Below are 18098 nucleotides of genomic sequence, written 5' to 3' on the forward strand. Positions count from 1 at the left end.
AGAGGAAAAATTCGAGGAAAAATTCGGAATCTTTCGTTTTTCAAATTTTTGTAATTCCTGAGGAAAGTCACGGATAATTTTTCGTCTAAAAAGAATTGGGAAAAGGAAAGAAATAGAAATTGAGGAAAGGAAGGAAATAAAAATTGGACGATTGATAGGAAAAAATAAAATTCGATGGAAAAATACGGAATCTTATATTTTTCAAATTTTTACACTCACGAGGAAGGTTATGGATAATTTCTCGTCTGAAGAAAAATTAGGAAAAGGAAGGAAATAAAAATTGGCGACTGATATGGAAAAGGGAAAAAGGAATTCGATGGAAAAATATGGAATCTTACATTTTTCAAATTTTTGCACTCACTATGAAAATTCCGGATAATTTCTCCTCTAAAGAAAAATTGGGGAAGGGAAAGAAATGAAAATTGGGGAAAGGAAGGAAACAAAAATTGGACGATTGACACGAAAAAAGAAAATTCGATGGAAAAATACGGAATCTTATATTTTTCAAATTTTTGCACTCACGAGGAAGGTTATAGATAATTTCTCTTTTTAATTTTAGTGGAAAAATTGGGAAAAGGAGGGAAATAAAAATTGGGAAAAGAAAATAAGTAAAAATTGGACGATTGCTATGAAAAAAGGAAAAATTCAATAGAAAAATTCAGAATCCTACATTTTTCAAATTTTTGCAGTCACGAGGAAGGTTACGGATAATTTCCTATCTAAAGAAAAATTGAGAAAAGGAAAGAAATAAAAATTTAAAGAAGGAAGAAAATAAAAATTGCTTAAAGCAAGGAAATATTACACTTAAGTCGATTTACATCGACGCAACGACGCAAATTCCATCTCGTTACCGTAAATCGTATCACCTACGTTGAGGAACGAGACGAAGCGTAGTAATTCCGACGTGGATTTGGTGTTTGGGGCCCAGAGAGACTCTTAGGGGAGCCGCTTACGCGCGTCGGTCTCTCCATTGTGGAGCAACGCCACGCAAATAACGGGCTTTCGTGCTACAGAGTTTCACTTTTAAGCGACAGGTATACTATTGTGAGGTTAAAAACCTGCGGCCAGGTGACAGTAAAAATCTTTTCAGGCTTCTCTCTGTCGAGGAGTGGCCGTCCGGGAACGATATACACATCAACCCGGAGCGATAAGCTATTGGAATTCGTTTAGAGGGCCGAACCCTCGACTGGGGCCCCGAGCAGGCGTCGGATCCACCATGGATCTACAGAAAAACGTATTTCGCTTTCCTTTCGAATCTTCCTTTTGTCCACGGACCTCTCGTTCTCTGTTTTTACAGAGCTTTACCTGTTGGCTTTGCTTTTTAACAGCCTTGCCGAATTTTAGGGCTCTGGCAACTTTGCTCCATTATATTCCCGAGTTATTGATCTTTCGATCTATCGGTAACCATTTTCAATTAATATAGAGTAAGAAAGTGTCGAGATAACTCAAAAATTGACAACGAGATTCGTCGATAAATTAATTAATATGTGAAATACATACGAGTATGCAGGTACTCTAAAATTTGGTTGAATATTATATTAATTAACAGTCGATTAATAGATAATCGGAGAATTCTTAAAGTAAAATAACTACAATGGGAGTGTCTCCAAGAGGAATAATAATCGAAGATGCAAGAATTCCTCGACAAGCTAACCAATATATTAAACCCACACGATTCTTCACACACACACGCTAAAATTTTGTCCGATATCGTAATATCGTTTTTAATTATTATAATTTTATTAATAAATTGACAATTGGTCAATGAATAAAATATTCGTGAAATAAAATAACCTCGAGAAACCTCCAGGAAGAATACAAAATCGAAGAAGGAAAATTCTAACGAGGAAATTCCTTGACAAGTTAACTAATATATTAAACCCATAATATTCTTTACATACACATACTAAAATTTTCTCCAATATTTTATTATCATTTTTAACTATTATTAAATTAATCGACGATTGATAAACCCATACAAAGTTTATTTAATATAAAGTCAGTAAAGGAAGATTCTAACAACGAGATTCCTCGTTAAATTATTATATTAAATCCATAATATTATTCACACACACACTAAAATTTTCTCCAATATTTTATTATCATTTTTAACCATTATTGAATTAATCGACGATCGATAAACCCATACAAAATTTATTTAATATAAAGTCGAAGAAGGGAGACTCTAACAACGAAATTCTTTTACAAACTAACTAATATATTAAATCCATAATATTATTCACACACATACTAAAATTTTCTCCAATATTCCAATATTTTTAACTATTATCGAATTAATCGACGATAGATAAACCCATACAAAATTTATTTAATAAAATAACTGCAACGAGAGTGTCCCCAATAAGTGAAGAGATTTCTCGACAGATGAGCCGTCGATACGTCAAAGCCATTCTTCCCACACACTCCAAACCCATTCCCAGAACTCCGAAAATCCTCTGTGAAAGTTATTCATCTATGACGCACGTTTTCTCGCGTCAAGCCGCGAAGCTTCTCCCATAAGACAAACAGTACGACTATCAGGGGTCAACGAATCCTCCAACGTTTTTCTCGTTCGAAAATCGATCCTTCGTCATCCCACGATCGACAAAGATCCTCAAAGATCCGCAAACGATCGCGAATTAATCGTTCTTAACTTAACTTAATTAACCTAAACGAGAAAAGAAGAAACGGCGAAGAAAGGACAACCTCTCCGCGTCTATCCGGGATTTTTACTCGAGATCGACAGTCGATCCTGGATCTTTGGGTGCACGCCAGCCTCGTCCATCACCGGACGCCGTGGCGTCTCAGGGTCGTTCCAGAAGTTCCACGCTGGAACAACGCAACCGGCAATAATCTCGTCGGTCCGCCATTCTCGTTATTTCACGCAACGGGTGGTACCGACGAAACGGCAGGGGCGGGAGAGAGGCCAGAAAGAAAGAGAAAGGGAGGAAGGTCAACCGATGACCCACGCGAGAAGGAACCCGCACCCATGGTCGTGCCATTGCATTCCGTGAATTGTCGAAATCGAAGGGGGCGTGGACGCGACCGCTCCATCGGCGGTCGTTAATCACCTGCACCCCTCGCTGCAGCCGTGTAAAAATCCTCGAAATCCCACACGTGTCTCGGTATTTATACTTATCCGAATCTACCGAGCATTAATAAGCATTTCTCGCGTTCCTCTCGGAAATCGAGAGGATTTCCATTCCTATGGGGTGAGTTTCGGGATTATTACCAGGGTTGCGGAAATTTTGACACCTTCGATTCTCGATATCTTTCAATAGCAGAAAGCAGTGGAATTTTTGCCGAATTTTTAGGAAATAAGAGTGTTTTCTATTAAGATATTGACTGCCATGGTGGTCACCAATGACCGGCGCTTGTCTCCTCACCATGAAGCCATGGTGGTCACCAATGTTCGACGATACTAATTTCTTAAATTTATATTTGTTTCAGTCTAACCAATTTTTGAATATTTGAGGAACTCTTTCTTTTGCTATATTGTTTGATAATTCATCCTTATATTCTAGGAATAATGGAAATTTTATCGTGGCCCTCTTGCATGGCAGTCAAGGTGTTAAGCCTGATACGTTGATCATAGTCGATGGGGGGTTGGAAGAAAAATTGCAGCAATATTCGCAATAGCGAGAATATTCAAGATGAATGTCAATACGAATGACGAATAATTCTTGATCCAGTTCTTGGAATATACGCGAGATTTTTGGGGTGCTTTCTATGAGTATGCAGTGTACACGAGTGAATAAAACGTGTCTAGACTACTGTAGTAAGAGTAAGACAGTGACACAGAAGAGCAGTCACAGTGCATTTGTCAGTGATACTTTTAATTTCGCTGTTCTCTGTCAATCTATATTCCCCGCATATCTGACAGAGAAACAAGTTTCTCCATTTTGGTAGTATTATCTTATACAGAGACCCGCTCGCCCTCGTTAAATGAGAGTTACGTTTGGCACTCTGTTGAGTGAATTTCGTAACCATGACAGGATACAGAAAGGGATTCGAATTTTTGTTAATCCTCATACGAATGAGAGATTAGAAGAATGAAATCGGTCAACTATTTGACTGCCACGTTGGTCATATACGATCGGTTACGATTTCTCCTGTGATACCACGGTGGTTATTGGTAACCAGAACGCTTGAACTACATGCAGTCATGAAAATTGAATAAAAATTGACAGGTAATGAATTGTCAACCGTTATACCAAGGCGTCACGGTGGTCATTGGTGATCAGGGACGCTTGAACTACTTACAATTCTAAAAATTGAACGAAAATTGACAGTTTGTTGACTGTCAACTATTACCAAGGCGCAACCCGTGGTCACCCGTGATTGCCAATAAGATAAACGCTCCATTAGATAAGAATCTTGCCTGGTATCACCAATTTATCGTTATTTTCCCATTATATGCTTCGAATAATAAAAATCCTCCCGAGCGAAACACGAAACGCTATTTCGGCGTGACAGAGTAGTCAAATGGCCAATAAAAACGCTGAAAATATAAAAATGGAGGTGAACTAACCGGGGATAGAGCCTCCTGCATGTGCAGGGGTGCGTTGTCGGCCTCGTCGGTGCAAGTCGACATTCTCCCGCGCAGTCTTCCGCTTCTCTTTCCAGTTCGTCTAATCGTGGCCGTGTTTGGCTGCACGGGCTTCCTGTCCCGCGACGCTCGGTCCTCCTCCAAAGTCTGGCCTCTCTGCTCCGATCCTCTCTAGCGGTCGACTAAAATCGTCTACTACGTCTACGCGAACGAACGGGTTCTAGGCATGGGGGTTGCGTATCACAGTCTGCTGCTGAGCGTTGTATGGCACGTGATTGAACGGAAGAAGAGGAGCAGGCAGTGAGGACCTGCGAAGCAAAACGGAACAAAAGAGAGAAATACAAGAAGGCCTCGGCCTTGTCCAAACAGAGAGAATGATCGAGCGGCGGATCGGACGGGCGGGTTCGACGAAGACGGAACGGAAGACGGGCAACGACGAGGACGCGAACGGCGTTGGAATACCCGTCGTTCTGTCGCGTTTCGATTATGCAACGTGCAATCAGTGGGACCAGCTGGTTCGCCTCTCCTCCATTCATTTCAACCGGCTACGAGCACGTCAAACTGGAAACGGTTTCGCGGTCGCGGCTCTGATAGACAGGTGTAATAAACCGGCGTCGAAGACAGACAGTGAGACAGACAGGCAGGCAGGAAGGCAGGAAGGCAGGTAGGCGAGAGTGAAAAGCTCCCGTCTGGTCTGGGATACTGGAACACGTTCCTTTCGGTAAAAGAGTCGGCGTTCCCTAAACGCCGACCGCGAAGAGAAGCCAAACTGGCGGTCTGTCAGCCGCAAAGAACGCGAAGGAAGCAAGCGGTCGAACCGGCCGCGCGATATCCAGCAGAAGCAGAAGAAGAAGAAGAAGAGGAAGAAGAAGAAGAAGTGGAAGAAGAAGAAGAAGAAGAAGTGGATGGAACAGGAAGCTGGAGCGGCATTTTTGCCCTGGCAAGTCAGGTTGTGACGTCCAGGCGGAAGAACGAGATCGGTCGGAATCAGGAAGGCCATCGGGGAGGGCGGCTTGGCGCTGCGGCCACGCGGATCCACGCGAGCGGCGCGGACGAAGGAGAGAGAGCCGGGTTCGAGCCAGAATAGCAGGTTCGATGGCTGTTGATTCAGTTATCACGTGCGGCCGGTCGGCCAGGGAATCCGTGGACGTTGGCCAAACCAGTCGGACACCACGAATTCCACGTCTTCGGGCCCTTGCGTCGCGTCGCGTCCACCAGGTGGATAGTCGGTAAAACCAGTTGGTTCCCTCTTCTCCCGGCTCGTTCATCTCCTCCTACTACCGCGTGTCTGCCAGCAACCGGCAAAGGAAGGAGGGCAGTCGCGTAAAACTGGAATTCAACCCGCGACCGCCTGGCTGACGGATAGACAGGTGTAATAATAGACGTAACGAGGAAGCCGGACCAGCGTCGTCGGCCAGAGAGAAGTATATCGGCTCGGGTCGGCGCGGCAAGGCTCCGGGATCGTCGGTTCCTCGCCAGCCGACCGATTTCTTCGTTTTCGCTAGCCGGTCGGGGGAGAAGAACACACCACCACCGTGGGGGCTGAAGAGGATCGCGAAGAAGAGGAAGAGGAACGCGATGAACCGGCTGCGAGCGTGGAAGAGAGAGACGAGGAACAGGGTGGCGGGAAGTAGGTAGGTTGGTGCCTACCTACTACGCGGAAGAAGGAGATTGGGGCGACTGGGGAGAAGGAGTAGGTACACGAAGCCGGTATACAACCGCGGACCGGAGACGAGAAGCCAGAGGAGCAGGTTCGGCCGGTCTAACCTGATTCTCAAAGGGAACCCTGCATCAGATTGGACCCACCTCCGTGGGTCCGTTTGTATTTCAAGTACCTGTACTCCCTCGCTTCGCGTCAGTGGACGATGCCTTCGGAGACGGAGGACTCGACGAGCCTTTGCGAAGAGGAACGAGCTCCTCCGCGGAGCGAGGTGATCGAATGAAACCGTGTGGAAACCGTGTGTCCCGAACCCCCGGGTACACCGGGCTCCGACGCGCGTTCATCGCGGTGTCTGTCGTGTGTCTTTCGGATCCGATCGATAAATCGATTATCATCGGTAAATCGGGGCCAAGGTCGGCGCCAGCAACGGTGGACGCCTTCCGGAGTGATCCGATTCAGTGGTTCGACGCAGTGAACATGGACGTACGCGAGAGCGAGCGAAAGGGTGGCACGCGGGGGTGCCTCTGGTTGGATTCTCGAGCGTATCGATGGACGCGCGGTGAACCCAACGGGGATAAGAGCCGGCGTGGTTGTTCGACCGTTGGTTCGACGAGGGGGCCTTCGAAAACGAGATGTTTGCTCGTCTCTGCCGCGTACCTGGCGCGAAGTCAACGACGCTCCTCCTTTTACTACCTGCGGACGTTCCAAGTTTATGGAGGTGTGCTGTCTCCTCTCCGTGCAGTGTTTCGGGAGTGAGAATTAGTGGCGAGTTTGGTGGGTCGTGGGAACGGTCGGAGAACGAGCCACTGCTCCGTCTACGTGGGCAAACCGATTAACACGTGTATCCCGACGACGTCCGGCCGACACGGTGGAACGGAGCGAGACGCGTAGATACACGGGTAGAGCATAGAGGGGAGATAGAGAGACGCGGAGGCAGCGTGGTACCGCTGGACGACGATGTCGACGACGGTGGACCGTTCGAGAATGTTCTCGAAATGGCTGGCCACGGCACGTCTACGCGGCGTTATATAAAGCCAAAGGGGAACGCGTTGCATGTACGCCGGACTACGCGCGATTCCATTAGCAGCGACCATTAACCGGGGCCAATTATATTCGCGAGTCTTCCATTCACTCGGCTGGCCAGAACGCGTATGCTGATCGCGTCTCGTTCGTTCCGCGGCCGCACGCAATCCGCTCCGACCGCGAGAGACCGTTCTTACCGGTCGGTCGAACGCGCGCGCCGCGCCGATTTACGTAATCCCGCTAAACTCTAGCCTAGATACGCGCACCGCGCCGCGTGATCCGATCGGTCATGGAAAGCACGTTCGAGAGCACGGAAAATCGGAGGAAAATGGGGGAAAAATGGGTGGAGAGAAAGTGGAAGAGACGAGAAAGTGGAACGAGGGAAGCGGAAAGGGAGGTGCAGGAAGAGGAGGAGGAGGAGGAGGAGGAGGAGGAGGAAGGTAGGGAGAACGGGTGGAGAATGGAACGGGAAGACGAAACGGACGCGAAAAAGTAGACGGCGAACCGGATGATCCCACTTGCCTCTCGGCATCATCGGCTTGTTTACCGGCGGCCCACCTGCGCGTCACCTGTGCGTCATCGCGCAGGTAGCCGGTGAACATCCGCGGGGAAGAGGTCGACGGGAAGACGCGGTTAGCGATGAACGCGCATCGACGGATCGCGAGCTTCTTCCAGCTAGACGAGATACTCACTTTGCCTGTGCGTGCGTGTGCGGGGCTCGCGTACTGAGAGAAACGTACGAGGGATATTGCCGGGTGTATCTCGGTCGATCGGAAGGAAGGAAGCCTCTCGTTGCATTCGAGGGAGAGAGAGCGGCGAGATACGTTTCTTCGAGATGGATCGACGTGGATGATCTCGGCGGTGCCGGTGGCTGAAAACGATGGACGCGAGTGCGCGCGTGTATAGACGCGTGTACGCGTACGTGGAGAGCAGTAGAGAAGAAGGTGGTACGAGAATGGTAGGTGGTAGGTCGAGGGGTGCCGGTGGGGTGGGGTGGCGAGGGGGGAGGGGGCCAACTACAAACTACTAAGCGTCCCTCCTGTGTTCCGGATCACATCTCCACGGATGATAGTGTCACCACCTTCGCGATGGATCCGTCTGCGTCTACGAGTTCGAGGCGTTCTCTTGGCCGAAGGGCACCCTGTGCCGCGGGTGGCCCTCGTTCCTCTATACCTCGCGGCGACACACGCACGGCTCCACGACGCACCGCGATCCTCTCCGATCCTCTCCGATCCTCTCCTTTCTTTCCGTCCTATTCCCGTAGTCCTAGAGAGGAGATACAACGACGCGGCAACGGATTCCTGTCCACACGGATCGCGCGCGATCGACGTTTCCTCTCCGAACTGTGGACGCGCACAGGCGAGCAAAATGGATAGAGCAAAGACGTGGAGGTGTGTGGGATCGAGACAAAGAAGCACCGTGGAACTCACAAAATTCACTCCGCGCACCTCATTATCCTCGTTTCTGGTCCATTCCGCGTCGCGTTCCGCTTAGCCAGTCACCAAGCGCTATCGTTCCTTTCGCGCACACCCCTCTTCGACGAGTCACGAGGATCCGGACCGGGAACGGTTTTTCCAAACCGGATCGTCTGTCCACGATTCACACTTGTACACCGGCTTCAGGCACACGCGCACGCTCGCGCAGACCGCGGCTTTAACAACCACGACGACGACGACGCCGACCACGACCACGACCACGACCACGACCACGACGACGCTGACGATGACGATGAGGAGGGTGAGGATGACGATGACCACAACAATAACAACGGCGACGAGGATGACGACGACGGCGACCACGACCACGACGACGACGACAACGACGACAACGACCACGACCACGACCACGACCACGACCACGACGGTGACGATAACGGCGACGACGATACGGAACGCGACGACGACGACGACGACGACGACGACGTGGTGGACGTGGTGAACGACGACGTGTACGGGCAGCACGACGACATCGTCGCCGAGGATCGCGAACGCGAGCGTACTATACTCCGCGCGACAGATCGACCGACGTCGTGTCGAAGCCGCGCGAGACTCGAGCTCTCGTTTTGCTCTGCGTGGAACGTGTGGCGAGCGAACTCGAGGGTGGAACGGATGCACTACACCCCGAACTGTGCGGCCCAACAGGTAGAATTAAACCACCCAAAGTTTGGGCAGCCGCTGCAAGCAACAAACGAAGCAGCCTCACGGTGCTCTCTCGGATCGTTCTCTCTTCTCTCGGGATACGGCAACATGGCCGCCGTCGCCGCCGCCTCCCAGCATCCCGCTCTTGGCTCCGTGTCTCGCACCCCCCTCTCTTCTCTCCTCCACACACACGCTCCACTCCACGAGTGCCTCTCCTCTCTATCCTACCACCGGCCGTTTCCCTCACACGCGTTCCTCCTCTCTCTCGCTCTCTCTCTCCGCCGTTCTTTCTCCACCACCGTGTCAGCCTCCCTCGCTCCCGAATCTCCTCTCTGCGTCTCTCTTCGTCCTCTTACCTGGCCACCCTACGACGCCTCCCCATTTGGGCTCTTTCTCCTTTCATCCACCTTCCTTCTCCGACGCCCTACCTGCCTCTCTCTCTCTGTCTCTCCGACCACGCAGACCTCCTGCTCCCTCTCGTCGCCTACCTGTAGCGCCTTCTCTCCGCCGTACTCCCACTCCTCTCGGAGAGAATCCGAGCGATAGGTACCACCGGTGAGGTAAGGAGTGGTGGCCAGGAGAGGGCCTCCGGCTTCACCGATCGTTCCCTGTCTTCTTCTTCCGCTCTTATCCTCGCGTTCTTCTCTCTTTCGCACGCGTGCGCGCGCGCGCGCGCGTTTCTCTCCTCCGATGCCTAGGCTCTCTCGGCGAGAGAGCCCAGGTGAGAGACGAGGCGAGCGAAAGAAGGACGCGAGCGGCGAAAGGGAAGAGAGAGAGGAGGAGGGATCGGGAGACAGGATAGCCGGCGCGCAGGTAGCCAACGCTAGACGAGGAGAGAACGATGCCGGAGGATCGGTGACGAGACAGAGACAGGTAGAACGTCTCTACGGCGACCTGCACGGATACAAACAGAGCATCGAGTCATCGACGAGGCAGCCAGGCAGCCGGGGCTCTTGGCCACCCGGCATTATCGTGTCTCCAGGTTCGTCTCTGTCTCTCCCGCCCGTTACACCGTCTTCCCACCTTCTCTCACCTGCTACCTTGACAAGGATACCTGGTCATCCACCGCGCTGGATGGACGAAGACGCGGGAACCTATACACTCGCGCGTTATCGTCCGTTCGCGTCTTCGTCGCTCGTAACGCAGCCACGTAGCCTTTCTCCTTGTCCGTCTCGCTACCTTGAGAAGGATATCCCCGGGAGTTGGCCGGCCAGCAGGGAGGAGAAGAAGAAGGAGGACACTGCGTACGTAGATTATCGTAATTCTCCTCTCCCCGCGTCGCCGGCGACGTCGCGGTCTCCACGACTCGTTGGCTCTCGTTCGATCCCCGAAGCGTTTCACCTCCGCGTATTCCCACCTTGAGAAGGATGTCCAGATATCCGCGAGATACCCGTCGACATCCTATGAGGACTTAAGGTCGAACGGCCAAGGTGAACGCTACGCGTATACGCGGTAGTGGGTCCACGCGCCTCGCTTTTCGGCTATCTGTCTCGCTTTCCATTCCATTCGACCCGACCGATTCCACCAGGGTCTACCACTCGACTTTCACCCGGTCTCCCCTTTGTTCTCCCCTATGTCCGATCTAGAATCATGGCGGCCACCGTGGGCCATACGGGCGTCCTCTTATCGAGCTTTTTATCGGGGACTCGGAACGACGAAGACGACGACGAAGGAGCCGAAGAGGAAGAAGACGAAGACGAAGAGGAAGGAGAAAGAGAAGAAGTAGAGGTGGAGATTCCACCTCTGCGGACGTTCTATGAGGCTCAGGACGTTCGACGGCTGGGAAAAAACGACACCCTCCGGAGGAAGAAGAGGACGAAGAAGAGAAAGAAGAGGAAGAAGAAGAGGAGGAAGAAGAAGATGGACGCGAAGTGGAAGAGGCGATGGACGAAAGGAGGGAGGGGAGGAGGAAATGGAAAAGAAACGAGACGAGATGGAGGCAGCGGTCCGTGCACCGATATAGCCACGGACACACGTGCGTGCTATTGATTCCCCGTTGCGAACGCTCTCGCCCGCTCGCTCGCGCGCGCGGACTCGAGAGTATATAGACGCAGACAGCGAAGAAGAACGAAGCTGCCGTAGCTGGCTTCTGCTGGTGCCGCCGGCGGCCGGCTACACGAGCGGAGATGGACTCCGGATCGAAAGAGCGAGAAGTTCGGGATGCCGTGCGAGGGGGAGGCGGCCAGTCGGCCAGTCAGCCGGCTGGACAAGGAGGAGGCAGAGGCGGCGGCGCTGGCGGAGGAGAGGAAGAAAAGGCCGAGAGGAGAGGAGAGAGTGCGTGGCGAGCCCTCTCCGATAGAAGAAACGAGAGGCAGAGGAGAAAATGAGCGACCAGGACGAAGAAATCTCTTCTCTCTCCGACCGCGCGTCGCGGCCTCTCCCTCTTTCACCGGCCTCTCCTCCCTGTTTGGTCCTCGTAGGCCGCGCGCACCGAGGGAGAGATTAAAAGGAGAAAAAGGAGGAGATGGAATTAAAAGGAGGAAAAAAAGGTGGAGGAAGGAGAGAGAGAGAGAGCCGGTGGCGAAGCGAGAGGGAGGCTGGTGAAAAATGGACAGCCAGCGAGAGAAGACAGCCTCGGGCTACGTCGCGCGCTGCGACCCTGCTCAGGGAGGGATCTCGCTTCGTTCTTTAAAAGATGTATAAAGTTGCGCGCCGAGCGCGCCGGCCTCGCGAGCGGAAATTATTCCTCGCGCGGCGCCGCGTCCTAGCGCGTTACAGCGCGTTGCAGCGCGTCGCAGCGCGTCGCCGAATGTTCGCCGGCGATGTTTAGCAGCGAGTAATTAGGGGATCGGCGTGCTCGTGACAGCGCGGCCGTCGGTGGACGCGCGGCCGGATCATTTGAATACGCACGCCTTCCCGTGAGAATCGTCGCCGGTCGTTACGCGTGCACGTTACCGCGTGGGTGGCTGCACGCAACCGCGTGGGCGGATCGACTTCGCGAAGGAGAGGGAGCAACGACGACATTTTCGTCGGGTAGAGGGGACAGCCGGGTTGACAGCGGTCCCCGACGACGCGACCTCGAGTTTTTCTTCACCTTCGTCGACATCTAAGCTGGAGCTCTCTGCGAACGTCGAGGAAACTCGGGGTTTCGTGACTTCGTGATTAGAGACATCGGGGGTGACTTGCACGGCCCCTCCCCGCATCCGCGAAAAGCGAAGAAAATTTAGGGATACTCGGAACCGAAATGTTCTCGAGGTTGGCACACGATGTAGGTCACCGAATTCTTCGCGTGACTCGAAAGATTCGAAAAAGGCAAGGTGACCTGGAAACGTCATTCGAGTTAACGAGTTTACTTAAATATGCCTCGAGTAATGCGCGCCGCAACGTCGTCTTAAGCGCGATGAAGTCGAATTAGCCGCGCGGAATCATTTTACGCCAGTCTGCTGCCAGGTTTCCACGATTCATCGCGCGGAACGGTAAAGTTCCTGTTTAATTCGCGCGATTACCATCGAGGGAAACGCAGCCTTCGCGGTGGTAAAATTCGAACGGCGGGGATTAGTTTTATTTCGATGATGGGAGCTCGAGGAGATATACATCAGACGGTGGTTTTATCGGAAATGTTCCCAGCCGACTCTGTCGTAGGTCGTGTCGGCCGTAATTGCGCGCATCCTTCTGGCCGCTCGGCGACAAGTTATTATCGGTAAAATACGCGTCCTCCGCGACAGCGAGGCCATTTGTCATCGGCCACGAAAATCCCTCTCTGCCGTCGTTATTCGCTTTGTCGCGAAATTGCGCCAGCGTCGCCGGTTTCTCCGAATCACATGAAAAATTGCATTCCTCTGTGAAAACTTCGCGTCGCACTCTCCCGGATGCGAGTTCGATGGCAACGTTCCATCGTGTTCCACGCGACGAATTAAACCTGGCAGAAATATCGGAGAGGAGTTCGTTTCTCCGAATGGGAGAAAAGGACGCGTGGTTCGGGTTAGGTTGTATTACACGAAACGCTAATTCTTTTCTTGACTCGGCGTAAAAACGTTTTTAGCACCTCTATTCGTGTGGATGGAGCAGCCGCCACTGTTCCATCCGCGCGATCCCTCACGGGTTCTCTCTGTTTACTCTCGAAACGCGGGCAGGAGCGACCAGTGACCGGTCTTTCGTCGAACAGGTAGCTTATGATGTATTGTGGCCGTGCACGTGAATAGATGCAACATCGACGTCTCTCTGAATGAAACGCGTGAACCGGTCGCCGGCCATTATACGCGAGAACACGAGCGCCGTTTAATCGGGTGACTTCGACGCCAGCATGCGACAGTGCGCCGAATCTCCGCGCAGGCTCCCAGCGGCACGACTCACCACGCGTTCAAGTCTCCGTCGTCACCACGCGTTCAAGTCTCCGTCGACACTGCTGGGTTAGGTCTAATTAATTCGCCGCGTTTCTTTTATTTTTCAATTCTTTACCGGGTAATCTCGAATTTCTTTTTCGTTATTATTCCTTTCTATTCCTCGTCTTCTCTTCTATAATTGTTTTTATTATTTCCTTTTTCTTTTTCCTCGTTTCAAGGAAGGGAAGGTTAAAAGGAGTAAGAGTAAATACGGGCATTAGGAAAAATTGTCGACATTGCTGGATTAGGTGTAATTAATTCGTCACGTTTCCTTTATTTCTCCAATTCTTTACTGATTAATCTAGAATTTCTTTGTAGTTATTATTCCTTTCCTTTCCTCGTGTTCTCTTTTATCATTGTTTTTATTCTTGTCCTCTTTCCTTTTCTTTTTCCATTTTTAAGGAGAAGAGGATTTAACGAAGTTGAAGAAAAGGAGTAAGAGTAAATATGGGTATTAGGAAAAATTGTGAACACTACTGGGTTAGATCCAATTAATTTGCCACGTTTCTTTTATTTTTCGATTCTTTGCTAATTAATTTCGAATTTCTTTGTGGTTATTATTCCTTTCCATTCCTCGTCTTCTTTTCTATAATTGTTTTTATTCTTTCCTTTTTCTCTTTTCTCGTTTTAACGATGGGAAGATTGAGCGAAGCAGAAGAAGAGGTGTAACAGTAAATATTATATGAGTATTATGAAAAATTGTGGACATTGCTGTGTTAGGTGTAATTAATTCGTCGCGTTTCCTTTATTTTTTAATTCTTTATCAATTCTATTATTATTATTCCTTTATTCCTCATATTATTATTATTAATATTTTATTTTTCCTCATCTTTTCTTCTACCATTGCTTTTATTCTTTATTTCGCATTTCCCTCTTCTTTTTTCTCCTTCTAAGGAAGAAAAGATTAAGCGAAACAGAGGAAGAGGAGTAAGAGTAAATATGGGAATTAAGAAAAATTGTCAACACTGCTGGGTTAGGTCTAATTAATTCGTCGTGTTTCTTTTATTTTTCAATTCCTTTGTGGTTATCGTTCCTTTCTATTCCTCGTCTTCTCTTCTATCATTGTTTTCATTCCTCTCCTTTTTCTTTATCCTTCTTTCTCCTTTCAACGAAAGGAAGATCAAGCAAAGCGGAAGAAAAGGAGTAAGAGTAAATATGGGTATTAGGAAAAATTGTCGACACTTTATTTTTTAATTCTCCATCGGTTAATCCCATAATCGGATTCCATAATCGTCGTCGTTATTATTCTCCACTGTTCTTCCTCTTCTCTTTTCTCTTTGTTCAATGAAAAAGTGATTAAACGGAGAGGAAGAGGAGTAGCAGTGGATACGGGTATTAGGAAAAATCGTGGCGATTTTTCTGCTGGAATATTAGCAGTTCGCCTCGATGAAAGATTAAACAGCGGCTGTAAAGACAGGAATAGGTCGATGTTGCCGGGTACGAAGTCAACGAACAGAGGTTTCCTCCTCGCGCGAAGAAAATAGCGACTCGTTGTGGTTTAATGGCGCCTCTCGTGAGCACAAATGCGAGTTTTATGCCTCCGCGCTTACCAACGGACCGCTGCACATTGCAGAAATGTGCGTTATAATTAAACTCAAACACCTCGGGACCCGACCAACGTAATTCCGACCGAACCTTTGCTCGCGAGCTCCTATAAACGATATATCCAACCTCTCTGCGCGGAAAGATACTAGCCTAATCCACCGAGTCCTTCGAAACTTCGTGGATCGTTCTGTCTAAACTGCTACGCGTGTCTCCGTTAACAGTAAGTCGAGTCGAACCTTCTCGAAAGTTCGTGGATCACCTGTTAGAAATTCCAGTTTTAACTTACCGTCGAAAAATTTCCGAGCCACTTCCAAACTCACGTCCAGCCTACGCTGCTTTCGGTAGACACGCGTCAGGATAAGCGAGGTATAAACGAGCAACTATAAATACGTTATGTCCGCGATAACGGCAAAATTTTGCCACTCGTAAGTCACTCTGAAAGCTTGCAAAGTTTCGCGAATGTTTCAATCTGGACCACTCCGTAGACCACTTTCGAACCTTCCAAACGAACATAACTCGCGTTCTACTCTGAAATTCAAAAAATTTGAATTATCTTATCGGAACTTAGACATTAACCTGTTATAATGTACCATAAAATCCTTTAGAAGTTCCCCGATTATTTTATTATACCAAAACTTTGAAATTTATTTCGCATAATTCAACACGGAGCCTCTTTGAACTTCGATACATTTATTCTCGCAATTCCTCCCCAACTTCGTCGATCTTTTTTAATTTTGCTCCTGTAATCCTTCCCAAAATTCTTCCAAGCTTCGTGAAAACTTGAAATCTAAAATTAAGCTGTTATAATGTACCATAAAACTCTTCAGAAATTCCTCGATTATTCCATTGCACTAAAACTTCGAAATTTATTTCGTATAATTCAGCATGAAGCCCCTCGAGGTTTTGATATATTTATTGCCGCAATTCCTTCCCAATTTCATCGATCATACAATTCTGTTCTCGTAATCCTCCCCAAAACTCTTCCAGATTTTCTGAAAGCGTAAAATTTGGAATTAACCTGTTATAATGCAGTATAAAACTCTTTGATACTTCCCCGACTATTTTATTATATTAAAACTTGGAAAATTAGTTCCCATAATTCAACATGGAGCCCTTCGAATTTGCGATACATTTATTTTCGTAATTCCTCCACGACTTCATTGATCTTTTCTAATTTTACTCTTGCAATCCTCCCTAAAACTCTTAGAAACTCCTTGAAAGCGTCAAATTTGAAATTATCCTATTATAATGTATTGCGAAACCCTTTAGAAAACCCCCGATTATTTTATTACACTAAAACTTTAAAATTTATTTCGCATAATTCAAACGAAGTCCCTCAAAGCATCGATACATTTATTCCCGCAATTCCACCCCAATTTCATGGATCATACAATTCCTTTCTCGCAATCCTCCCAAAACTCTTCGAAGCTTCGTGAAAACTTGAAACTGGAAATTCGAAACATCGGCGTGTATCGAGCACTGCTCACGCCCAATCGGAAGCGTAACTCCGTGGTTGGAAAAATTCCATCCCACGCGACTTCCAAACTATATCCAGCCCACATCGGGTCGGGGCAGCTGAAAAATACGCGCGAAGCGGACGCATAGTAACGCTCGGCTGGAACTTTCACCGCGCGAGCCGAGCGTGCGTAACGCGTCGTGCTGGCCTGCGTCGATCGCGAATCCGCGGGAAAAGAAGCCGGCTTGCCGATCTTTCCGCTTGTTTACCGATCCTCCGCGACGTCGGCAGGAAGCGCGTCGCGATAACGGTATCGAAAGTGTTACGCGTGTACGCGGAGCCGCGCCGCGGCGACGTTAATTTACGCCTCGTATCCGCGCTAATCGCGCGGAAAATTTACGATTTTCGTCGGGCCACGGGCGCCGTTATCGGGCCGCGTCACGGAAGCCGCGTGTACCCGCGAGCGATCCGCTTCCACGGCCACGAGCGATTCGACGACTAGTCGAAGGTCGGCCGAGAGACGTGTTCATCGCGCGTGCAAAGGGACTGGGAACGCGGTGAATTTCGCAGATTTATCGCCGGCGCGAGGCTGGCGAGTTAATCGAGGGCCGAGAAGAGGAGAGCCTCGCGCTTTCCGCCTCGGCTCGAGAACTTTCGCGGCCGCGATGATGGACTGCGCGAACTTGCCCGGCGTGAATGAGCAGCCTGTTTGTTTTGCGCCTTTTGCGGCCTCGTTGTTTCGTGCGTGGCGAGCACGACGCGCTTTCGCAGGAACCGGGAACGTTGTCGCGAGATTGATTACGGAAATATACGTCCGTTCGTTTTAAAGAGAAAATAATGGGATTTGCTCGTCGGGTAGAAATTGCCAGATGGATGGAACGGGCAATACGTGGAATTCTTTTTTCCTCCGGGTTTTACCACCTCTCGAGTTCCCTTTGGGAGAATGCTCGCGGTTTTTGCGAGCTCACGTTGATTTTATACCTTCTTGCCGATCGTGATATGCACTCCTTTCGTTATTATTAGCATTCTAGCCATTTCTTGCCCATTCTTACACACGTTCGGACGTGTGACCGACCTTGCTGCTGACTATGGCACGCAGAGTTGCAACTGAAATAGCAAACCTGTGGACTGGAATGGACACCAATATCTTTTACGTTTTACGACAGTTAACATATTGGCATATTTGGATAAAAATATTTAAATAATGCAGCATGGTGGAAACTGGTTTCGAGGCACCAAAATTGACAAAATAATGAGAACAGAATAACACAAACTCGAAACTCATAAAACTAATTTATCTTAGAAAAAGAACACCAAAATAATGAAACGAAAGCACACAAAGACGCACTCTAATTTAACCCTTAACACTCGAGAGACGCCCTTCAGTCGCCACTTGATAAAATTT

General features: G+C 49.2%; 1 protein-coding gene across 1 annotated transcript in view; it reads right to left on the reverse strand.

The window, feature by feature from the left end:
• Positions 1-8087, reverse strand: part of LOC108546212 (nuclear receptor subfamily 4 group A member 3) — a 32861-nt gene extending 24774 nt beyond the window's left edge. Inside the window, exons 1-2 of the mRNA XM_017898175.1 lie at positions 7925-8087; positions 4532-4857 (exon numbers count right to left, since the gene is read on the reverse strand). Coding sequence (XP_017753664.1) covers positions 4532-4594 — 63 coding nt within the window. The 5' untranslated portion in view covers positions 4595-4857; positions 7925-8087. The remainder of the gene's footprint in view (positions 1-4531; positions 4858-7924) is intronic.
• Between the last annotated feature and the right edge of the window lie 10011 nt (positions 8088-18098).

The sequence above is a fragment of the Eufriesea mexicana genome, unplaced genomic scaffold (assembly GCF_001483705.2).
Source record: "Eufriesea mexicana isolate 0111107269 unplaced genomic scaffold, ASM148370v2 scaffold588, whole genome shotgun sequence".
NCBI lineage: Eukaryota > Metazoa > Arthropoda > Insecta > Hymenoptera > Apidae > Eufriesea > Eufriesea mexicana.